Genomic DNA, 25,741 nt, shown 5'->3' on the forward strand with positions numbered 1-25,741 from the left:
CTAAAAACATTTAGACAAAACAAAAAGTCCTCCAGCATGTTTTTCCTTAAATTCTCAATGTGTGAAAAATGTGTAGCTTACTGTTTGTTTTTGCCCATTTGATGCAACAGACAGAAAAGTGATTGTGAGGAAATAAACTGTCTCTTCTAGGACTCCTTCTAATGATTGGCTTGTACGTGGGGATGAAAGAAAAGAGAATTCTTTTTCTCTTCTCTCTCCATAAAACTTACAAGTAAATGGAACAAATACAGAGGAGGAATTTATTCTGACATGTCAAATGTATTTAGATGGGCATGGAAGAATTTTGATGTAATTCTTACCTTTATTTTTATGGCTATGTTCTGAGTCTTGATAGGACAAGAACTGTCTTTCTGTGAGTAACTCAATGTACAGCTTTTTGGATTCAAAATATCAGTTCCCAAAAGAAGACACTTAGTTCTAGCTTCTCTCTCATAAATGTACCTCTTCTCAAAAGTTCTGTACCAATATGACATTGCTATCTGGGCCCTGCATCCATCCACTATACTAGAACATAAAGTTCATGAATAATCAGCCAGAGTAATGAAAAAAGGAAACATTTGGGAGTATTCACTTTGTTTTGAAGAAATGTTAAGTATGATTCTGCCACAAGGAAGACATTTTGGACAACATAAGATGAAATTTCTGACTTCAGTTGAAAGCACTGCATTCTGTCCAGTTGTTTGGAAACTGCAGCAGATATTTGACAGACAGAAAAACAAAATCAGGCTATAGTTTATTCATCTTAATCTGCTTCAAGTATGTGGATAAAATCTGGTGTCAGATTCCTTTCTTCATGAATGTCAGTTCTTGTACAACAAGGTTATTGAACTGGAATTTTCATTATCTTTCAAAACATTAGAATCCCACAGAACATTCTTATGATTGAATTACAAAGCTCATTTACAATAGCAACATTTTTTTTGTTTTGAACTTGGATTTTTGGGTTTGAATCCCAGAGCAGAATTTAGTTTTCTTCCTGGTGTTGACACAGAATTTCACCATCTCACAGTGAGATAAGAGTTTCATTGTTAAACACGCAGTTAGTTGAGGGACATGCTAAAGGAGAGCCAAATGAAAACTGGCATTTTGGAGGCGATACTGAAATTTAATAGGGGAAAAACACTGTCATTTTCTGTTCGTCTCACTCAAATATCTATGAGTGGTAGTAATTTCTTAACTTGTACCCTTTGCTATGTTTAGTAATCTTACTAGCCTTTAATTCAAGTTATGTAGTAGGCTTGAGTGTTTGGAGCATAAGTGTTCTATCATTCTTCTACTCAGTATGAAGTAATAGTAGTTATCAGATAAAGTCTCCTATCTGTGGTATAAATATGTTTAATTACAGATACAACCTTGGAGTGTTGATATACTAATAAAGCAGTATTATTCTCACTGTAACATTACCTTCTGGGTGCATGATTTTATAACCACACTGTTTCAGCTCTAGTCCTGCATCAAAGTCACTATTATTTTTGAACTTTCCTTTTTAAAGGAAAGAATTCTGGCTTCTCATTTTTCACCCCTCTCATCCTAGGGACAGTGATCTATTAATATTATCCTATCAATGTACAGATAATTTTTTCCAGCAGTGATGTGTGTATGTGCGAAATACAACTGCACTATCTGAAAATTTAATTAAAAAATAGGAAACTGTCATCACATATCTACAACTTTAGTGAGTGTTTTCATTAACAGTTTAAGACAACTCATCATTAATGGAAATCTTAAGAATTTGGGATAATTGGGTGGGAATTTAAGGATAATTGCTCATGGATGTAGAAAAATTGGATACCTAGAGAAATGTGGATAGTTGTTATTACCCCATAAGCAAAACATGGGTGAATAATTGCATCTCTCAAGTGCACTAATATGAATAGTCATGTTCTAAGAGATATCAAGAATACATGGAAAATACAAGGCTTTCAAACTGAAGTGCTAATTCTCAAAAAATAAATGTATTAGAAGTATTCTGTTGAACAGGTGCTCCTAGTGTAACAGCAATGAAAGTATGATATAGGCAGAAAAGTAATAAGATCAAAATTATGCCTAAAATTTTTAGGGTTTTTTATATTTTTCATATATTTGTAACTTTGCAGACTGTTAATGTATAGTTACAACTTTTACAACTTTTCCTGAATTCTCCCATCTTTTAACAAACTCCTAGTTGTCGCAGATATCTTTTCATTAAAAATCTTTCCTTAAGATTTTTTCTTCCTGAGAAGCTGAGAGGCTTCAGGAACAAAATGTAAACAATGGTTATCTGCTGCCGTGGAATGCAACAGGTGGATCTGTGATTGGTCTCATCTGCTTGTTTGTAATTAATGGCCAATCACAGCAGAGCTGACTCTGACAGAGAGTCTGAGGCAGCTGCCTTTGTTATCATTCTTTCTTTTCTGTTCTTAGCTATCCTTCTGAGATGAAACTTTTCCTTCTATTCTTTTTAGTGTAGTTTCAATGTAATATATATCATAAAATAATAAATCAAGCCTTCTGTAACATGGAGTCAGATCTACGTCTCTTCCCTCATCCCAAGACCCCTGTGAACACCATCACACATAGTAATACATTCTTGGAATTCTGTCTATTGGTCTAGCAAGGACATTTTGTTTTGCACCATACATTGTAGATACAATAATATAGAGGGCTGAAAGATCGAGGAGCTCCAATGGGGCAGGACCTTGAGGAAGTTACCTAGCCAACTGTTCTTCTAATTGGACAATATTTTTTACATATACTTGTTAAATAACCTTATAAAAATTGTAGAAATACTGTAATGCATGTGCATATCGCCATATTGTGCCACCGTGAATACTTTCCATTAAGGACTTGCTTTTACATTCTCATTTTAACACTGTTTAGAAGGTTTTTGAATTTTATTCCAGGCAGCAAAACAAGTAGGAAAATACCAAGGAAAGTTAGAGAGAGATGTATTTTAAGAATATTTTCCAAGAATTGAAGAAAATCAAAATACAAGAGCAAAATGTAGAAGTACATATTCAGGGAGTGTTGATGGTATTGGACGTGTGCACTGCATAGAAAATCATGGAAATAATAAAATTGGTGGGGTAGGAGTATCTGCAAAAGATGGATTTCTTTTAAGTAGAAGTGCAAAAAGTTTAGAGAACAGAGCTCTGCCTTCATCAAAATCACTTTGAAAAAATTCTTCAGAGGTTGACCTGGAAGCCTGCTGTAGACACTTGAGACTAAATTTTCAATATAAGTAGCCATTAAAGTAATAATCTTAGATAGCTGATTGTTAGAATTATATTATTCCATTAAAAGCTATTACAAATTGAAGGACTCTGTTATTTCTGAATATGGTAGCCACCGAATTTATTTGCTGAATAACTACTTCATCACTATAGGGGATGCTTCTTTAGGCAAGTATTGAGGAGTTATAGAAAACATGCTCAAAGAAAATAAGCCTTGATGAAGTCACAAAAGTGGTCTTAGTTAAAGAGCATAAGAAGTATTAATTAAAAACAAGGGTGATGTGGCTTAGACCTACCTTCATTAGAAAATGAGGGAATTGTGGTAAACTATGGGGTTAGTGAATTTAGGTGGACTACCATGCTCTAGGTTAATGTATTGAAGTAATGGATTGGAGGAATGAAAATAGCAGAATTAAGGAATAAAAAGTGCAATATTCTAGACTTTTACAATAATGATTATTATTTGTGTCAGGAGATAGATGTTTATAGAATGAGAATAGCTGATAAGAAGAGCTCTTAAGTGTAGCAAGAAGAGATATATCAAATATTAAAAGCTGAAAATTGAGCCTGCAAAAATATAGGGCTAAAAACCAGGCACTTTAAATATCAGGGGCAATTACTAAAATAATTTGTCAATTATTGAGATAGATTTATATTGCTATGATTTTTCTTATGAGGAATAAACATTTTTCAAAATTTTTAAACCCAGAAGAAGTTTAGTCTAGTGAAAAAAAAAAGTCAAAGCAGGAAATCAGAAAGTGAGTATATCTCTCTAGATTGGGCTTACCAAACAGGTTCCCTGGGTGCTTCAGCTGCATTAGAAGCTGACCTTATGGTCAGCTGCTCCTTTGTGCTCTTCTTTCTCTGTCTCCCCTTCCTCTTGAATATGCACTCTCACCTTCTTGCTTTACTCTAGCCTGCATCATACTGTCTTTCAGTTTAAATATTGAAAGTGTTCAAGCCCTTTCTCCCCTTGTTTAGAGCACTGCTGCTCTGCACTTCATGCAGGATGTGTTAAATAGCCTTCTTCCTACTTGTGTTTTCAGGGCTGATAGCAAGTTTTAAAGTAAAATAGGAAGCAGTCAGGGTTCGAAAATCTTCTCAATTTGTTCTTCTCAAAGTATCAAGAAGGTATTTTCCTCCAGCATTTGTAATTTTTATGAACTGTTATCACTTCTAGTTCAAGAACACAAGAAATATTAATTAATCCTTCTAATTCAGAAGTACATTTCTGTACTTCTCTCAGAAGTACAGAAGAACTAAGGTAACAAAATAAGCTTCTTCCAGTCCTCTTGAATTGAGTTTCTCTCTCTGGATCATTTATGTCAATTAAAATAATTTCAACAGAGGCAGATTTTTAAACTGTTCGCTAGCTCTTAATGCATCTTATAATCTTACTCAGAGCAGTATGGAACAGGCAAAATTAACTGAGTGGCCCACTACAGGAAAGCCCTTGTGGCAGATGAAGTACTGCAAGATGCAAGTCAGAATTTCTTAAAATTGACACAGCCCCCATTAAAAACTGTGTCACTGACAGAGTTTGAAATTTAGTTGTTAATAAACATCCCAGTGGCTGGGATATCTATAGTGTGGTCTCATAGGAAATTTTTGATCAAGAATAATGATATTTTGAATTATTTTAGCAATTCATTTCTGTAGTTACACTGGCAGATGACACAAATACTGTTGGAAAGGAGTGGCTGCATCTGCAGAGTATTTAGCTCCTTCAGTATAACGAATTGAGAGGGGAAAAAGGAGGTGGAGGAGAAGGAATCCTGTGAGTTGTATTTCAATGAAGTATTCAACATTACTTGAGGAATAAGGCAAGAAATACTTTAATCCACCTCCATGTGTTCTGCTCTAGCAGTGGGGCTCCTGTTATAAAAATAAATAGGATTGCAAATTAAAGGAAGAGGATATCCATTTGCAGAATGTGATATATGTCAAAAGGATTTCGTTAGACATATGACTAAATACACACATTATAAACTTCTTACTCTGATATTTCAGTCTATGTGTATGGGTTCTTGTGTTGTCTCCCTTCCTTTATGAGCTTTGCAGAAATCGGAAACATTTGTAGCTCAGAATCAAAGAATGACAGAATTGCAGAATATTTTGAGTTGGAAGGGACCCATAAGTATCATTGCAAGAAGTACTTATTTTTTCCCCCAGGAAATAAATTGGTTTCCAGAATCTGTTTAAACTTTCTCTGAAGCATGCTGGGGACAGTATGGTGATCAAGTGACTCTGTGCTCTGTGGTCGTACAGAAAAACCTTTGTGCAGCCTCACTAGTGTGTCTTTCTGTCAGGCTTATGTTCACACCATTAACCAGATTTGGAATCAGGGCAAATTTCCTCCCAAGTGAGCTTGGCAGGGAAAAAGTATCTTGGGATATTTAGAAAATGCATCTTGCCTGTCATTGTAGTTGTCAAGGAGGTCACTGTTACAGTCTTGCTTCTTGTATATCTGTTAAAGTTTTCAGAAATTAGGTTTGTTGTTAAACCCTTGGCTTTTGCTGTATAAAAAAGTTAAATCTGATGACCTAGGGTCCCTCTCCTATGAAATCAAAACGCCTTTTTTTTTTTACCTTCCCACTTTTTTTTTATCTGCAGCTTGAAAGAGATGCTTGTTTTATTGTGCCACACCATAAAAGGACTAGCAGAGCTCTATTATTATTATCCCTCTTCATTCCATTGGGTACAAGGACATATATTCTCTTGTGTCCACATTCTGCTTCTCCAGCGCAAACCAGAAGATGCTTGGTAAAATGATGAAATTAGAATGCATCCTCTCCTCTTTCATTTGTGCCCTTTTTTCTGTATAAACCAGTTAGGAGGAAAAAAATGAGCTATGAGAGCTCCCTGTACTTCAGGTGTGCCTTTTATGGACACTCTTAGACTTTGCATCCTTCTGAAAATGTACAGAGTAGAGAGTACATTCTGTACTGGAATACATTTTTTAAAGTTTTTGGTTTTTTGTTTGCACAGTGAAAGTGTTTGCCCTGTTTTTAAAGAAAAATAAGTTTGGTAATGTTTACCTTTTAAATAACTTTAATTGATGAGCTTTCAATTTGGTCCTTTAACCAGTGTAATAATCAAGCTGATGAAAGAGCATTAGTAATCCCTAGGTGTGCTGTGGCTTTATGACTTGAAGAAACCTGTGGTGAACAGTTATTTTTTATCTGTTATATATTCTCAGTAGAAATTGATAGAAGGCACTTCATATTGATTCCTTGCAGCTGGTAAACACATTTGTCCCAGACCTCATGGTTTGTTTTATGAAAAAAATGTTCCAAACTTGTTTTCTTTTTAGGACTGCATTTTTATATTGGAAGAGAGTTTTTGGGTTTTTTTGTTTTATTTGTTTTGCCTTTCTGTGCCTTTTTGATCTGTCTTATATTGATCAAAAAGCACAGGTGGAGTTTGCATTATGAACTAAAAAGTTAAAGTTGATATTTCTAAAAAGTCATATGAAATAAGACAGCCAAGTCATATATGATCCTTTACAAAATGAAAAAAACAGAAATTAAATTGTTCTGAATCTAATAAAAGAATACCAGATGCACTGTTTTTAGTTAAATAAATTAAATTGCGCTAACAATGCACAGAGTTAATGAAATATGTAATTATTATGGTTACTATTTTGTTTAGTGAGAACTACAGTGATTGAAACAGATGTCTATGTTAACAGCATCGGTCCAGTTGACCCAATCAATATGGTAAGTTCTGATTATTGACACAAAATATCATCTGCATGTTGCTATGGGTTACTATTATGAAATAATTCTAATCTCATTCAAATTTTTCTTTATTTCTTACTGTGTATTCTTATGCTGTTGGATATGATTGTAGTTATTGCAGAGATACATTTAGTCCCTCTGTTTGAAATTGCTGTAATTTTAAAAATAGTTTTTCTTTTAAAAAGTCAGGTCACACAGAGTCCATTGTATCAGGTCCTTGTTTTATTTTGTGTTGAACATTTCCACAATATTTGTGTATATCTGTTTTATTTCTGGCCTGGTTTGATTTCCTAGAGCTACTCTTCAGAAAAAGAACAACTGATGCAGTATTTGACCAAAACTATTTTCGGTGAAGTGATCTATTGTTTAGTTTTTCTTCAAATTCATTCAAATCAAAATTTGAATAACTCTTTTGTTCTTCTTTTTCCATTTCTGTATCCTTTTCAGTGTGTGTATGTATAAATGACTGGTTTCCTAGAAGTTAAGAAATACATCTCACCTAGTTTGTGGTGCACCTTTGAGATCTGACCTATCTGTTTAGTACCGACACTGAAGTAACAGCCATTATGAGGAAGCTGGGGATGTGGGGTTGTCTTAGCTCTCTCAGACTGTGTGTTGTATGAAATGGGGGAGGCTTTAGAAAGGCCTTTTGGCATGACTTCTGCCCAGGACTAAGAAGGGGCCTTGCCTTCGGGTGATTTTGAGTTTACCTCCTTTACTTCCTCCCTACAGAATTGCTGACAGTATTGAATTTGCATGACAGAGAAAAGTTTTGTTCAGAGGCTAGAGCATGCCAGTGCAGAGGGCTTCTGAGAATTTCCTGAGAGTGCAGTAATTCTCAATTATTATTAAGAATCTTGTGGTTTAGACATGTGTCATCGTGTGGGGGTGGAGAACAGAAACTTTCAGTGATGGGAAGCCAAGCCAGAAAATCCAGTGGTACTTAGATACTGTGGGAAAAGGTGCAGGTCTGTGGCAAAGGATACTCATTCTAGCATAATGGTCTAACCAGCTTAGGGTTGGCATTGCCTGGGGCTGTGGCAGGGAAGTCCATGTCCCAGGCCAGGACTGTATGTAATGAAATCTGTGACAGCATAAGAGTGACGGAGTGGAGAACATTTTCCAGCTTCCATGTCCAGTGTAAGTGGTGTCTTTGTTTTGTCTGTCTCCCTTCTGCAGTCTTTCTCTTTTGCTTCTCTCTGTCTAATCCTCTTCTGAATTAACTAACTGTGGAAGGAAACTGGGAGGATGTGTAAGGAGGATCTAGCAAGTAGTAGAGACTTCTTTTTCCAGTAACCTGTGTACATTCTTCAGAGGCTGTTTTTTCTGACAGTGATGCTGAAGCAGCATATCCGGGAGTATGTTTGTCTGAAAGCTTTAGAGAATATATATGAGTACTGAACATATGTGAATACTATGAGAACAAACAGATTTGTTTTTTTAATTGTCTATTTTCCTGTTGCTATTTGATAAACTTCCACTTTCATAATTGAGGTCTATGCATGACATTCATTAGAGTTTGTTTTTGAAGGCTGTTGTGTTTTGGCTTTTACTATTTAGCAAGATCTACAAACTATTTTAGATTCTATAGTCACTCCATGATTAAGATGCGTTTTCCTAGAGCTTGTGATCTCTTCGGGCATCTGCATCCTGAGTAAATACTTTAAACAAGTGTCTGGATCACTAGAGTATTTAGGCTTCTAATACTAAGTCTAAAGATTTGAATCTGTCTTTTAGAGCTAGTCTGTGCTATGTACTGTGCAACAACCATATAAAATGCAGCTAAGTGCCATTACATGGCACATTCAGGACTACCAGGGCATCAAGCCCAGCCAACATGGACTTGTGAAAGTAAGATCAAGGTTGACCAACCAAATCTCCTTCTATGACAAAGTGACCAGCTTAGTTGATGAGGGAAAGGCTGTGTTCTATTTAGACTTCAGTAAAATATTTGACACCATCTCCCACATCATCCTCCTGGAAAAACTGGCAGCTTCCTGAATGAAAGGAAGATCATGAGGGATGCACTTTGGCCCATACTTGAGAATTTGTGAGGTTCCCTAAAGGTTGTGTGGATTCAGTGTGCAAGTAATGGAAACTCTTGAAAAGTCAAGTATATACACTTAATGCAATTTGGTTTAATTCTCTTTCAAATGGCAGGAACTCTGCGATCAATTTGTTCATAAGACAGGACAAAAGTACCAATGGGTCTTTGAATATTACCTGTTTTTTATTGTACAGTATCTTCTTTGAAAGAAGTTATAATTATTTTTCCCAATGTACATTTTTATTTCAATTAGGGAAGATAGATTCCAATCATTGTGGTGCCTGTCAGCACTGCAAGTGATCATGGTTAATTGGCTTACTCAGATGACTGTTTGAGATTGACAGATGCTGTTCATGACAGCAGCTGAGTAAATATTTTTTTCAGTAGCCTTGAGCATTGTGGGGTTTTTTTATGGATTATACTTAAAAGTCAAACCAAATATTTCTGCTAGCATTTCTTGTGTAACCATCTCTAGAAATTGAGTAATACTTCACAAGTACAATTTAATGATTGTTCTCTCTTTTTTTTTATTCCCTAAAAGGATTAGCTTTAATTGATTAATCTGGTTCTTGCAGTTTGATTACTGTAATTGGAAAATACTTCTAAGATTTTCTTGTTCAGGGAGAATCAGCCAAATACATGCAGTATTCTGCTTGTACTGGGACAGCATAGCAGTTCCTTTTCAGCAGCTGGTCCCAATCCCTGTGATCAATTTGAAGGGAATGGTGAGGGGTGAGGGAAAATGCAGTTACTGTACAATTAATGTGCTGAACAGTTACTGTACAGAAAATACAGTTAAAGTACTGTACTGTACTCACAAGTGTTGCTGTAGCCTTCTGAAACCAAAGCAGAGAACAGACAGCTTTTTAGTCCTGACTTTAAACAGCATTCAGTATTTTTCCTGTTTTCAGCTGCAGTTTACTAATTTTCCTTTAATAAGTGTGAAGCCAGGAGAGGTACTGAAGGTTCCACACAAGTCACTAGGAAAATCCATGCTCTTTGCTGTAAAATATGGCCTTCTATGTGCCATGTAATAGCATTGCTATGTAAGTCTTTTTGTGCTGTGGTTTGTTCTTAAATCTTAGATTAGTTTATGCTTTAGGAAATACTGGTTTTGTATTGTACCACTGCATCACTTTAAGCCACATCTGGCATGGTGGCAGTAATGATAATAATCAATATAGTAGTAGTAGTAGTAGTAGTAGTACTACTACTACTACTATATTGATTATTATCATTACTGTACAGTACAACTACTGTTTATTTTTACTTCACTCCCCTGATTTCAGTAGAGTGTGCCAGCATACTGTTTGGAAATCCTGTTTGTTTCATCTCAGATTCCTAGCATTCACAGCCAGAGCAATAACCAAACTGCCTCTGAAGTACCTGAGCTTTCATACATAAGTGCTCTGTAGTTGCACAGGGCTAATCTGTGATACTGTAACTTGTTAAAGAAATGGCAGGAGTGCTGAGCTGTGGATGTGGATAGGGCCAGGCAACAATTCTGAAAAAGCTTCCTTTTTTACCTGTGGTCAGTCTGTCAGTGTGTTGTGATAAAGTCTCAGTTTCTTGTGTTCGTAGCATTTGTCTATTTAAGTATTGATGTGAATGTATTTCTTAAAGCTTTTCCTTTGTTGCTTCTGCACAGTATGTCTTCTATGGTCACCTTTTCTTCTCCTGCGCTCAGTTTCTTCTCGGACGTTTAATGCACAAATTTAGACACCTTTCTTTGTCAATAGCCTGCTATTCTGTGTCTCCTTTTGTCCTAAGGAATCTTAGTTCTGTCCTGTGTCACTCATATGTGTTCACAGTTGTTTTGTTAGCTCAATATGGCTGAATTGCAGCTTTAAAGCTTACAAATTTTCACGCCTTATTCACTCTCAGTTGCTGTGAATAATCATTAATTTTTGCCATTGAGGACTGGAATCTAAAAATTTTCTATGATGTATGAGTCTTAGAACCAGGAGTAGTCTCAATTTTAGTCTTGCAAATTCTGAATACAAAGAGATTTTATATTTCTTTATTTTTTAACCCATTGCATGAAAACTCTTGTCCAAATCCCCATTGTTACGCTACGTATTTCTGTAACCTTTCCAGCTGCAGCTTGGCTCCACTCATAGCATCTAAAGATGTCCTACAGGTAGAACTTTCCACTTTTTCTCCTGACTTATCTCTTGTTCAGGTTCTTCTTTTGTCTTCTCTTTCATTATATTTCACACATAAACTATTCCCTTTCACTTTCAAGGTACTTCAAAACCTGTCCTCAGCGATTTTTAGTTGTTTTTTTTTTTTCCTCAAGAGGCCATTTCCTGCCTCAGATCTTGCTAGTTTCTGCTCCCATGCTTTCAACTTTTTATATTAATTTCTCCCAAGCTGCCCTTTATGCTTGAAAGAAACTTCCTAAAAATGTCTGCAAAGCAACTTCATTGTTTCTCATTTTGTTTCTGTTTAAACTTACTTTTCCTTTTGCTCATTTCCCATTTTTCCCCCTCTGTGAAGGTTACAAAATATCACAAAGAATTAAGCTCATGTCGTGCTAAAGTTGTTATCTGTAATTATGCCCCCGTTGGCTTTCCAAATCTTGCCTTTTATGCTAAATTCAGGCCATCAGCTCCTTGCAGAGGTTATGTATCCTGTGTAAGCAATATTGAGTGCCTGCATAGTTCAGTTATGATCTGAGATGATCTAAACCGAGACTAATGTTAGTGTAAGTATTACATAGCACTTCGCTGAGAAGGTAAGGGTACTTACTTTGCCCAATTTTAAATTTCATTGAGTCTTTCACATCTGGGTGCTTATTTAGACCACCACGGAGAATGCACATTTAAAACACTTTTTCTTGGGCTATATTGAAGTGTGTCATTCACAAGCATACAGAAAATGCTGATTGAGGTGTTGCCTTTTTGAATAACAGTGGTGTATCAAGTGTAGAGTTTTATCCCCACAACAGGTTATGTTCTTGAGACCAGTAAGACTAGTAAGTAAGTAGAGGCTCCTTTTACAAAGTTCTTCATGGCTATACGTGCTCTTTTATATTATTTATCTCGTCTAGTGTAGCAGATGATTGGTGTTTGAAGGTGATTTCTGCCCCATCAACCAGAAAACCAAAAAGGTATACTGTATTTCATGTGGGATCATGTATTTTACAGGAGTTGCAGAGTAGAAACCAAGCCACAAATAAGTCTGTCTGCCATCAGTGTTGGGATTTTTAACCATGGCAGGAAAACCATGTACATTAAAGACCAAACAGTAAGTGAGCAGTTAGTCTTGCTTTCAAAACAGTTGCACCACACTGAACGGTGAAGTATTCCCTTTGCTTATAAAGAGAAACTACAAAACCATGTATGCTTGAGTAATGTGAGGCTTTGCTGCTAAAGTTGCCTGTGCGTCCAGTTTTGGCTAGAGTGTCTCTAATTACAGCAAGGTAAATGTAGATGCTTACTTTAGAAGGTACAGTCAATGGAGCAGATAAATCACTATTGACAATCTGTAAGCCAAATCCTTAATCCATTTATTCATGTGGTTTTATATATATATATATGTATTTACACATTCGGTGGTTGGTTTCTGTCTATTTTTGTGGGGCTTTTTTGTTTGATTGGGGTTTTTTTTGTTTCAGTTTGTTTTTCTGTTTCAGTTTTTGGGTGTTTTTTGGTTGTTGTTGTGGGTTTTTGTTTTGTTTTGTTCGGAGTTCTCTAGTTTTTTCTAGAGTTTAATGTTTGTTCATGAGAGCTACTGGCTGAAATATTCAATATTCTATTGAAAAGTAAATCAAAATTTTTTATATAATTTTTACCATTAGAATGTATATAGATTATGTATATAACTTGTCTACTTCCTCTCCCTATGCTCTCTTCAAATGACCAAATCTGATGAAATAAAAGCATAGATTTTGCTGTAGTGCTTAAGTTTCTTTTCTAGCTAATCCTTTCACTATTGGCAAGATTTTAATGATAGCTCGTAATCTACAAAACATTGAAATAAGTCTTGCCTTTGTTGTTTGCATCTGTCAATTTGCATGTTCAAAATAAGGACTAGATTAGCACAGATGCCAAATTATGATGTGAAGAGTGAGATTTTTTCCTGAATTGTGACTGTGTAGGTCTTGCTGTACTCCCTCACCTTCTGTAGATATGATTTGCCATATTTCCACTTACCCTGTGTATATGTTCCCATAGCATCCTCCAGTGTGATTATCTGTACAGTTATAGCAATCTGACTGATTAAAACTCTGGAAGCAGACACAATGCACTTCTGTTCACTGCATGAATTCTGTTCATTGCATGGCTGCAGCATCATTAATGTAATATTACAGGTATGGGTCAGAAGCACTGTGGTTTGTTGGATCTCTTAGGTTTCACCCTAAGGTCAGTAAGTTCAGATTGCTTTAGAGACCAAACAAAAATGGCTTAATAAACCAAAAAATTTTACTTTTTCTTTGGTCTCAGCCATGGGGACTAAGTTCTGAAACCACTGTTGGCCCTGAAGCAACTAAAAAAAACTCTTTAAAGGGCTTTTAAAGTAACCTACCAGGCAGAGTAGCCACATTTTCAACATTTTGTTTAGAGGTTATGCATCAAGGATAGGTTAAGTATTTTAATAAATTACTTTATGGCCCCTTATTGATGTTCAAAGAAATTTGGGTGAGGGAAAAGGTAAAGGTTATGAGTGTTTATTGGCACCCCCCTGGGCAGATGAAGATAAATTGACTAATGATTGATGCTTTATTTTGTGCTTACCTCCTAGGAAAGCTTGTGGTTACTGGTTTTGTTTATGACTTTTTTTTTTGTTTTTAAAATCTTTTCATCAGAATACTAAATTGGTATTTGGTATTAAATCACATCTCTTATTGTGAAAACATATAGGCTGGTAGAATGCTTTCTTTAGTTTCCCTTTATTTTTTTTTTTTGCTGTAAAATTCCCTGCCTCACTGACATTGAATTCCAGTTTAAGAAATTAGAATGCTGAATAGAATGATAAAACACCTGACTAAAGTCATATCAACTTGTTAGTTCAACTGCTTTGAGAGGCTCCATATGAAACAGATTTCAAAATATGCCGTTACAGGAACACTGAACTGTCCTTCACACAAAATTTTGAATCTAGTAGAAAAGCTGTGGTGGGTTTCTGAGCAAAGATGAAATGATAGGAATATGTTTTTATTTATTTTTCTATTAAATTCGCTGGTCATTAGCTGTATTGGAAGTCTGTAGCTTGCAAAAATTTTTTTTAGTTCTGAGTTTGGTTTTGGGACTCTTTCTTGATTTTCTGTTTCAGAAAACAGAACTAGGCAACTTTCTTCTGTTCTCAGACAAAATGTGTTGCATTTAATATAATCCAGCCAACAATTTAGCTACTTGTTACTTGCCTTCTCCAAATTTTTTTTTTATTCTGGAATATCAAATCAGTTGTTGGACTGTCAGGAAAAATATACAAAAATTCTTTATTTCTTTTTGCTACATTTTTTCCTATCCTTATTGATATTATATTGGAATTTGTGTGGTGCAGTTTAGAAACAGAAACAATCGTATTAGATGATATCTGACTCTCTTTCTTTCACAGCTTTCCAGTAAATAAAAAAAGCAATCCACTGACCTTTTTCAAAGTCTGACTTTAATTGAACTGTTCATGACAATGAAATGTATTGAGGATTTTATTTATCCCCCTTCAGTAGCTGTTCCTGCTTTGTTTGAAGTAATTGTTTTTATATATTAAATGACTTCCACTGAAGCTATGAATCTGTTTTTCAGTAGTCACAGTTTGTGCCCTGCCTGGCCCTTTAATGGTAATCTCTGATTAGTCACACTGTTCCCAGCCTTTGGAGTTTGCTAAGATCTTTTAGAGAGGATAGAGATGGAGGAGGATTGAAGTTATCTGTAAATAATTAGGCAGGTGGGCACTTCATGCCAGCTGTGAAAAAAAAGTACTCAGAGATTTAATCAAATGCCAAATAGGAGCCAGTATGTGCCATTGTTCTTGGACCCTGTGAGGTTAAATATGAATAAGCTGTGACTAACGCAGCCATAGATGGATTCCACTTTATTCTGCATGCCTATTTTGCCATTAGTTTAATTTGAAAGAGAGGGTAGTAAACCAATTTTTATGGTTGCACAGTGCCATTAAATGGTGAGTTTCATCAAAGACTAGTAGAAGTGATAGAAGTGTTAATTTTAAATTTTGTAAGAAAACAAGGAAAGCAAGATAGTTGGCTAGAAAGATGTGTTGCAATAAAAGAATATTGCATTAATCTTGTTGCTGTTATGCTTGCTTATGCAATCTCTGAAAAAAGATAGGGCTTTTATTCATCTTGTTTCAGAAATAAAGTACTCTCAGAAAAGACGGTATGGTGATTTTTTCTACCTTATTTTTAATAACTTTTAGGGACCCAGATTTCCCACTCTTAAAAGGAAGTAGGAAATATTTTGGGATAAAAATGTGATCACATGTAAGATGCATTTTGTGAAGATTATGTGCTGCCTCAAGATGTGTTATGTACCCTCAGAGAGGTCTTAGGGTAAATAGATACGCTGAAGAATTAGTTAGTAATGTCACCAAGGCAGATGGTAGAAGTGGAATAAATGTTCTTGGGTGAAATCAGAGCACTATCTCTGGGTTCCTTCTGAAAGAGCAGGGTGAGCTGCTGCTGCCACCCACCATGAGGCTGCAAGTCCATGTCTTTCAGGTGGGATGCATGGTAGGATTATGCCTGTAGTTGGCTGATTCCAGAGGGAGAGGGAGAAGGATGTGTCTGAGTGCAGAAGTGTGAGTTTATACAAGGAGGACAAGTCTCTTCAGGTGTGTTACAAGAGGCTAGCACTTGGATCTCATTTGACATTCAGCAAGATGCTTGGAAACAAGACATTACTAATTTTCTGACATTAAATTATTGTGTACTGGGTTATTTTTGAAGAGTTATAAATGTATTGTGGAAACTCAGCACGTCACTCCGGATGTCCAGAGTTACCGAGAGAACCCTTGGGGGGATTCAGAAATCCTGGAATATTGCCAGGAGCATCTGGTGGCTTGACTTCGATCCCTCTATGGATTTGCCACCTCTTTGAGGACATGAGAGTCACTTGGGAATGAATGGTGCAGGAATGATGTATTTACAGGGTGAAATATAGATTTTAGGGTTGTGGTACAGGGGGTTATGGAGACAAGATGGAGGGATCAGGGCATGTCTTGTCCTTCTTCTTTCTTCTTCTTGTCATCCATTTTCTGTGGTGATGTTGGCACTTGGGGATTGGTCCATGGTGAAGGTGCACTTGCTAATATGGGAGAAAGGTATTGGGAAATAAAGGTAAATATGATGTACGTAGTTTTTAGTATAAAAAGACACGACTGCCCTGTGGGTGGTCAGAGTGCCCTTGGCTGCCTTGCAGGTCAGACCTCTGCTGGGCAGAAAGAAAATTCTGTAGATAAGAAATAATAAACAATCTGAAGATCGAAAAACTGCAGAGTCCAGACTTGTCCTTTGAAGCGCAGGCTGCCCCAGAACCACCCTATGCGTGTCTGGGCAGAGACAGACAGCCGACCGGACAATGTATCATGAAGAATTATTCTTGGTGGGGTTTTTTGTTGGTTTTTTTTTTTGTTTGTTTTTTGTTTGTTTGTTTTGGTTTTGGTTTTTTGTTTTGGTTTGGTTTGGTTTTGGTTTTTTGTTTTGTTTTTGTTTTTTTCCCCCAAGGGTTTTCTAAACACCTCCTCTAATACATGCTGGTTTAATCTGAGGTAGAACTATTTTTCTGCTTAGTAGCTGGCACAGTGCTGCTGTTTGGAGTTAGCAGGATACAAACCTGCACATTTAATACTGAAAGGCAAAAGAATACAAGCATCTGAGTCTTCTGAGACCATTCCCTTGTTCTTTGTGTTCAAAATAATCTTCCTTTTTTAGTCTAATTTATTAGGGTTGCTGGTATTCTATGACAAGCTGTGTTTTCTTGCTTGGGTGGATTTGACTATAATGACTTAGATAATTTATTTTCTCAAACCAGTCATTGCTACTGTGAAGTGGCTGTTAAGAGTAGCACCTTCAAACTCAGATGGTCTTCACTTTTCGTACATTTCATCATGTCTGTTGATTCTGCTTGCTTCTTTTTTCATTTCTCCTATTTGTATTGTAAAGGCAATGCATAAATCTTGGTTCATTCTGTCCCATTAAAGCCCATTAAAACACTTCTCTGGTGCCCTGCCTTGGGCTCTCCTTTATACTACAGCAAGGCAAGTTTCATTTTCAGTTGTAACTACAAATAAGCACAGAAAGCTGAATTTTAAGCTTAAACAGTTCCAGGATTTTCACAGGAATCTGGAATTCTGTTTGCAGAAAAAGAAATAAGTCAAGGACTTGTTTTGACCTTCAGAATCTTCCTCTGATGGCAGTGACTCTCAAGAAATATGCAACGTTTTAGAACAAAGTCACCTTAAAACTACATTTTTATAGTATTTTTGTTCTCTCTGTCTCTCCACTGTTTGCCTCATGCATTACTTGTTCATAACCTTTGGAAAACACTAAGTTACCAGGTGGTAATTCATCTGCCATACATCACAGAGCAAGAGGAAACCTCCCTCTAGCATATCTGTTTCCTGAATTTGTAACTTCTCCCATCTGGAGAGGTGGGAAAATTAAGAGAGATTAAGATAGTTCTTGAATATCTGCCTTGGTACTTCTCAAGGATGAAGTGCCAAATTTCTCAAACTTTCTAAGAGATGGGTGGTATCAGTTGCTGAAGCTAGTGAGGAACCTGTAACTTGTACAGTTGGCTGCTGTGATTGCTTAAAAGGAAAATGAACAAAAAAAATCCACTCTAATCAATGAAGCCTTTAGGTTTCATTTAAAAACAGAATTGATTGACTGCACTATGGGTTTTTATTGACCAAGTAAACAAGTGCTTACCCCTTTGGCTCAAGCAAGAGTGTGGACACCATCTCTTCCTCACTCTCTCCTGTGCATTCAACCCATAACTGAGAGGTGAGCAACCAGCACCAAGTGTTTCAGCTTGGCCTCCAGCTCTTTCCCTGCAGGGGAGCTGCCCAGTTCTCATTGAAGCCCTCATGGGGCAGCTGTGCAGGAAAGATCACATCTGCTGTGGGGTAGGGAGACTGTTGCCATTAAGGTCGGAGTATGGTCTAGAGCTCTGACAACACGGAGAGCTGCTGCTTTTCCCCTTTGTCTGAAGTGCAGAAACAACTGGCTGGATTCTTCAGAAAGAAGAATTCTTTTATGCATCTGTATTGATATCCCTCTCAAGTTTTACTGTGTCAAGAATTATTTCATAAAATGGGGTTACCTTTTATCTATTTATTTTGGTTTTCACCTTTCTTTTCTGGCCATAAATCTACAGAGGAATTTGATTTTCTATTACAGAAGGACTTCCTTGAGGCTTTAACAAGTAAAGTGGAATTTCTTCAGGGAAATTTCCTTCTTGATTATGATTATGTATACTTTTGTGTGTATGTTAGTAGGTGTACAAGGCAGATGGTAACAGATAGTTCTGCAAACTGGCATGTTTGATTTCCACATATTCATGAATTCTTCATAATCTGAAATTTCTTGAAAAATGTTAACTTGTGTGTTGAAAAGTTTGGGGGAAAACATTGAAAGCTTACTTTGTTTGGTTCTTAAAAGTATAGAATATCTGTCTTAACACAGTCTAACCCTGAAGTACTAAGGTTGCCCTTAAATTTCTGTCCAGGGCCCCCAGAGGTGATTGCAGTGTGCGGGAACCTCCAAGTTACACTCCCATCACATATCTTCTTCCTGAAGTAATCAGTGTGTGTCAGGGGAGAGGAGGTAGCGACAGAAGGCTGTGTGCATCTTTTGTCTCTCATTCTGGGTTCCCTGGCTGCTGTCTGCTATGCAAATGGTAATACAAACGAGAATAGAGGAAGTGCCTTCGGATTTCTATATCAGTCAAAAAACAGTTGGCTTGCAGATGTTGGTAAACGTAAACATAGATATGGTTGTTTCTCTGTTTTTAGGAATACACTATAGATATAATTTTTGCCCAGACTTGGTATGACAGTCGTCTAAAATTTAACAGCTCAATGAAGGTGCTTATGCTTAATAGCAATATGGTTGGAAAAATCTGGATCCCAGACACTTTCTTCCGGAACTCAAGGAAATCTGATGCTCACTGGATTACAACTCCAAACCGTTTGCTTCGAATCTGGAGTGATGGAAGAGTATTGTACACTCTAAGGTGGGTTTTTATTATTTGGGTAGAAAAATAATCAAAACATATTCCTGTTATGATCAGGAATATGAAAATAATGAATATGAATCAAATTCCTGCCATCTCTTTTGTTATGGACCATAGGAATTTGCAAGGAATTGATTAAATAAGAAAATAAAAAAGATCATTTGATCATGAAAAAATTAAATTTGCAGTATTGAAATATAATGCAGAGATAATTGACTAAGGACAACTGAAGGTAATAGCAAATTTTGATCTCATTTAGGTACAGGCAAGATTTAAAAAAGGATGCTATTATAGTATATAGCATCATGGTGGTCTGTCACTAATATATTGCAGATAAATTATTTTTGGTTGAAATACTTTAAAATCTAATTTCCACCAAATTATATTCTGTAAATAAAATATTAAATGCTTCAAATAATGAAAATTATAAGAAGTTTGATTAAAGCTAAGGCCCCAGTCCTGCATGTACTTCTTAACATATTTACACTTGTAAGCTATTAAAATCAGCAGATCTATTCATCCAGAATAGGCATAAACAAACATGTTGGTGATAATTCTACTTGGCAAATGGGAGATGCTTGTGCTGCTTTTAAGCTTAAGGCTATCTGTACTGATTTTTGAGTCACTTTTCAAACAGTTCTTGAAAGGCTGTAGTCTACAGAAAGTATTTTAGGGTCATCTCTGTCATATTTTCTAAATATGCTGAACAAATCCTGTAATAAGTCAGGGGCTGATCAAGAACTAGTCTATGCAGAGGATGCCATAAATATGATTTTGTTCTTAACAGTTTGTTTATTTAGTTATCTATTTAAAACAAAAAGTGGCATTTTAAATTACTTTCTTCTCAATCATTTATGCTCTGTTCATATGCAGTATATGTTGTATGAACAATGTATGAATTTCTCATGTATCAAATGTAAGAATTAGAATGCTTTACAAGGATTCTCTTCACTTAATTTTTTCGTAGTATGCATTATTTGAGAGCATACATCTCTGAAGAGCACTTTTTAAATGGTTTATTATGCCAGTTGGTGTTTATAAAAGTCTCTAGAGAGCCCCTTCTGTTGACATGCTAATTTTTTTTTCTTTTTCTAATTAGCAATTGTAGAGTCATACTTGGACTTTACCCTTCCATTGTCCTTCATTTTCAATGAAAAAAAAATTTCTAAAGAGATTCAAAGTAAGAGAAAGAAATAAATATGAGCAAAAAATCATGTGAGCCCTCAAAGAGCAATAGGTTAGAATTACTGTGTCAGAGCATGAGAAATAAAGTGCAATGAGCTGGAAACAGAACAGTAGAACAGGCTGTCACCCTGCACTGCAACACACCAACATCTGTATGGGTGAAGATATGGCCTGAATTTGACCTAAGGTAAAACAACATTTGAGAGGTTCATATCTGGCTTGTTGAAGGAACAACAATATGATCTGACAGCTCTCCAGGTTCGTGGGCTCCCCTGTATCACCACTCTTTCCTTGTTGGTAATTGAGGGGGCAGACGTGGTGAAAATATTAACCAGCCTTACCGAATGTCCTCTGAGGGTGTCCATGGTCTGTCCATTGCACCTTCTGTGATTCCAGATCTAGTTGTGGTGCTTTGAACACAAGGCTCATCTTGTTTTCTTTTTCTTTGAGAGTTTAACAATCCAAAAATCGAAAGTGGAAAGTAAAGGCAATAAATGCATAGACCATAGCTAAAAAATTTGAAAAAGATCTCCATAGCAATGCAAGTATTCTGCTTGAAAGTGTGGGGAAGGGTCTTTCTTCCTTTCTCTCACAGGTTCCTTATAAACCTTTGGTCAGGTCATAGTGGCAGTTTGTGTAGAATAAATACTTTGTTCAGAGACTTATAAAACTATCTGGCAGCATGTCTCAGAGTCTTTTCCTATCTCTTGTCTAATATGTAAGCATTGCACACAGTCAAGTATGTGAGCATTATGGCAATTTTTAAAGTTGATTTTAGAAGACATTCTGCCTTTCTATACAGTGTTGCCAACAAAGGAGGAGGTATTTTAAATGCAAAGAAGTCAATTTGAAGTCTAGCCCCTTGCTTTGGCTTACTAGTGAAAGGTGGCAGAACTGGGTTTTGCACTTATTCCTTGGAAGTCATGTGGAAATTCGTGATAGCATTTTCAAAAGCAGAAAGTGATTTAGTTCAGACAGTTATGAGTCCTAAACCAGTTCTAAAATGTTTATAAGTTGTAAATGATTTGAATGCCTTAGACATTAAATAGGTAGAAACATAGTTTGCTTTTCCTATCCAAATGCTTTTTTCACCAGAACTGCTTCCATGAGTATAGAGCAAGTCCAATTTTTCTCTTATGTAGAGCCACCAGATACAATGATGACAAATGCCATGTGACTTGATAAATGTGTTCTACAAAAGCTTCCTTTTTGTGCTATCATAAGCTCCTCTCTTTCCCCTGTCTTCAGACCCTAATTTTTATCCCTTGTTTCTTGAAGAGCTGAGAGGTGCCCCAAAATCAATTGAAATTTTGGAAATGGTTTGAAATACCAATTGAAACAACACAGATCCTCAAGTTGCATGCAATAATAATTCCTGTTTTGTTCTTTGGTACTAATGCTGGATGTTGTTTTCCTGATACACAGGAGGCTATTCACAATATCCATTAATTGGCAAAATTTATTTCTGTTCATGTTGTTTACTATGTAGTATGAAGTGTCAGAATTCTTGAATATAACCTGTTTTCTTCTTCCCCATCTTTTTCTAATTAGGTTGACAATTAATGCTGAATGTTATCTTCAGCTTCATAATTTTCCTATGGATGAACACTCTTGTCCTCTGGAGTTTTCAAGCTGTACGTGGTAAAACACTTTTGTCCTCTTTACATTCAGCTTTATATTTACTTAAATTTTGCCCTCAGGAGAGAAAATGTTTCCTTTTTAAAGCCTTGAGGCAAAAGAAAGAACTGACCATTCATGTTTTGACTGGATTTATTGTATTACTTAATACACTAATGAATTACTTGAATAACATGTATTTTTTGCAACTTTAAAAATAGTCTTTTTGCTTAGGAGTCTAATACAGTGCCTATTACAGTTAATGGAAATGCATTCTCCTGGAAAAACTTTGTTTTCTTATGCCTGCAACTTTGAATTAGTTTCATACGGTGTACTTAAAAGGAAGAATAAGATTTGTCTTCAACTTGCTTCTATAAATGCTGAATCAGTAGAAGTCCTTTTCCTTTCAGTGGAACTTAGTTTATATGAGCAAACCCCCTACCTTCAGGCTCTATTTTTGATGCAAACTATGTTAAAAAAATCCTAGGGAATTGTGCTATTGTAATCATACAATCATTAATGTTGGCAAAAAATTCCAGTATCATCAAGTCCAACCTATGACTGAACACCAACGTCTCAACTAAACCATAGTGCCATGTCCAGTCATTTCCTGAGCGCCTCCAGGGATGGTGACTCCACCATCTCCCTGGGCAGCCCCTTCCAATGCTTCACAACCTCTCAGTGAAGAAATTCTTCCTGATATCCAGCCTGAACCTCCCCTGATGCAGACATGGGGCCATGTCCTCTCACCCTGTTACTGGCTGCATGGGAGAACAGGCCAACTCCTGTATTGCTACAGCCTCCTTTCAGGAGGTCTACCCTAAACAATCAAATTAGGTACTGAGAAGTGTACTTTTAAGCTCTTTCTGATCATTTAATGATAATGTAATGACATTTGTGATTTAATAGTGATGATTCTGAGCCAGTTTTTATTACTGGAGTTTGAGAATACCATGTAGATATTTTCTAAACATTTGTATTTACACAATTTTTGATTGATTGTACATTCACCTAGACTTAAAATTGAGACCAATTATTTTGTGGTTAAATTTTAAGTTTATCAAAAGGACTATAGATGGTCTCAAATCCACTTAATGTACAGCTCTGGTTTAATTTATAAGTAACTTCAGAGATCAGAAAGTGTGCTTTCTATGTACATTCTATGGCTTAGTGTTTGATTTTTTTTGTTTCATTCTAGATGGATATCCCAGGAATGAAATTGAATACAAATGGAAGAAAACTTCTGTTGAAGTGGCAGATCCAAAATACTGGAGGTTGTATCAGTTTGCATTTGTAGGGCTACGAAATACCACTGAAATTTCTCATACCTTGTCTGGTAAGGCAGTGTTGAGTATTATTTTGTGCAATATCTATTTAGATCAAGACTAACATATAATGATACAATTGAAAACCATATGATATGTCATATAAATATTTTTTGTTTTGTTTTTTTTAATTTTTAGGTGATTATATTATTATGACAATATTCTTTGATCTCAGCAGACGTATGGGATATTTTACTATTCAGACATACATTCCTTGTATACTCACAGTTGTTCTTTCATGGGTGTCATTTTGGATCAATAAGGATGCAGTTCCTGCAAGGACTTCTCTGGGTAAGAATGTCTTTTTTCAGCCTTGAAGGATCTGGTACTCCTAAAGAAAAGAAATGTGCAGCAGGGAGTAAATTAACCACAATTTATGCCCCTTCAGATTGTGACCATTGGTCATTCTCTCTTTTGAACTGCAACAGTAAAAGTAGGGGAATCCTGCTGTAGTTGTGTGGAAGAGTTAAAGGAAGCAAAGCTGAGCATGGAAATCCTGATCCAAGTTTTTCAGTCTGCTGTTGTTCACATTAATACGTTTTTTCTTCTTTATGGCTTTTTATCATCTCCAGGGACTGTCATGTGGTAATTATTAGTCTGACACTTAGCATTATGGAACAAATCAAGTCATTACTACATGACCAAAAATGGTGTAAATCTGGTTTAGTTTTTTTGTTGCTTTTTTTGTGTTGTTGGCATTGGGTTTTTTTGGTTGGTTTTTGTTTGCTTGTTTCAGGGGGTTGTTTGTTTTTGTTTTTTTTTTTTTTTTTTTTTACTAGAATTATTCAATTATTCTTTTAGGATAGGACAGAAAATTTGCAACCAAAGTTGCACTTCAAGAAGTTAGGCCTATAATTCCCAAAACATCCTGCTTTTACTACAGACAGTTCTGAAGTGTATTGCAAGTTCTAATACAAAGATAATTCTGTGTTAGTGTCATTTTGGCTGATCTGTTTAGCACAGCATCAGTCTGCTAAGTTTGACTGTTTGGGATTCCTGTGCTGCCTTGGAGAAAAGTTGCAGTCCCCACGTAAAGCCTGATAAATGGGTACACAGAGTGCACAGGACACAGCTTTGAGCTTAGCAGGGACAGATGCTTGTAGCAGAACTAGTGACAGCAGTCTGACCAATTTTGGGGTCAAGAGCTGAGAGTTGTATCTTGGGAAGTTAGAGGTGTGAGTTAATTTTCCTGATCAGCTGTATTGCTGTGAACACACCATTCCCACCCCACAAGATAATTTGCTACCAGAAGCATGAGCCCACACTTTAACTCCCTGCCTTTCCCACTGAAACTGGACCACCAGCAAGCCTGCAGATTAATGAGTCAAGAGAGAAAGTAAGCAAGAGCAAGCACGGCTCAGTAGCCTAATAAAAAGGTAAGGGAAGAAAATCTCAGTCTTGGACTCTAACTTTATGATGTTTGAAAGTGTTGCAAAATTTAGTGAAGAGAGTCTAAAGTCTCGAATAAATAAGTGAAAATTACTTTTGATAGTTTTAGACCTTGGTGCAGAAATTTCATCAGATTTCTTTGACTCATTGAACATCATTGTGGATTCTGATTAGTTTCAATACAATAGTTATAACAGGAAGAAAGTGTTCTATTGGTATCCTTCTAGTTCTGTATCCAGTTTTTTGCTTTTGCAAAGTACTTTTTATATGCCATGAAACTAGAACTCTGTCTCTGATGTCACAGCTGAAGATTTCAAGCTCTCAGTTCAGCAGTACTAGCCTTCATCTACTCAAGATGGAATACAAACTTTTGTAATATCTTATTTACAGCTCCCTGCAGGTGACTCTGAACTCCTTTCTTGTAAACATGCAAAAGCCATCACTTGACAGTTTGTAGGATGACTTTTCTTACATGCAAATGTTCTGGAGAAGGAGAAAGAGAGTACCTATCAAATAGACACAATTCTATGGAAAGAGAAATTAATACAAGAAAGCCAAACCTCAGCCAGGTTTATTATGGCAGGTAGCTGTTTTGCTGTTGAAGGTTTGCTCCCTGTGACAGCCCCCTATGTCTTTCACATAGCAGACAAGGCTGGAAAAATTTGGTTTTTTTTGTTCCCTCTGAACGGATGTCGGTACAGGGAATGGTGGGTGCCATTTCCCATCTGGAAGGTGTGCTGGGGTCTGGTACCCTGAAAAGGCTGGGCCTTTTTTTCTCATACCTGTTGGAAGATCCTGGAAGATTGTGGTTTCCCAGAGCAAAAGATTTGGGGTGATTACAGATATTTAAATATTTAGTTACACAGAGGAAATGCCAAATCTGTTTTCAAAAGTATCTGGTGGGAGTGAAGCACTTTTGAAGAACACTGGTTATCAGTTTGCCCCTTTAGGCATGTAATTTCATTGGGAAATCTCTTGGAAAAACACGACTGCCTTCCTGCTGCAG

General features: G+C 36.4%; 1 protein-coding gene across 4 annotated transcripts in view; it reads left to right on the forward strand.

Annotated features, from left to right (window-relative positions):
• The window catches only part of GABRG1 (gamma-aminobutyric acid type A receptor subunit gamma1), a 60,591-nt gene that overhangs the window by 19,392 nt on the left and 15,458 nt on the right, over positions 1-25,741 (forward strand). For 3 of the 4 annotated variants that reach the window (XR_013182129.1, XM_077177570.1, XM_054633009.2), the window contains exons 3-7: positions 6,885-6,952; positions 18,999-19,219; positions 21,956-22,038; positions 23,220-23,357; positions 23,485-23,637. Coding sequence is in view for 3 of the 4 variants with exons in the window: in XM_077177570.1 (XP_077033685.1) it covers positions 6,885-6,952; positions 18,999-19,219; positions 21,956-22,038; positions 23,220-23,357; positions 23,485-23,637 (663 nt within the window). In the remaining variant the exon portion in view is untranslated. Of the gene's footprint in view, positions 1-6,884; positions 6,953-18,712; positions 18,884-18,998; positions 19,220-21,955; positions 22,039-23,219; positions 23,358-23,484; positions 23,638-25,741 lie in introns of those variants that run through there. The other variant, XM_077177571.1, reaches the window with a different exon arrangement.

This window comes from Agelaius phoeniceus, chromosome 4 (genome assembly GCF_051311805.1).
Source record: "Agelaius phoeniceus isolate bAgePho1 chromosome 4, bAgePho1.hap1, whole genome shotgun sequence".
NCBI classification, from domain to species: domain Eukaryota; kingdom Metazoa; phylum Chordata; class Aves; order Passeriformes; family Icteridae; genus Agelaius; species Agelaius phoeniceus.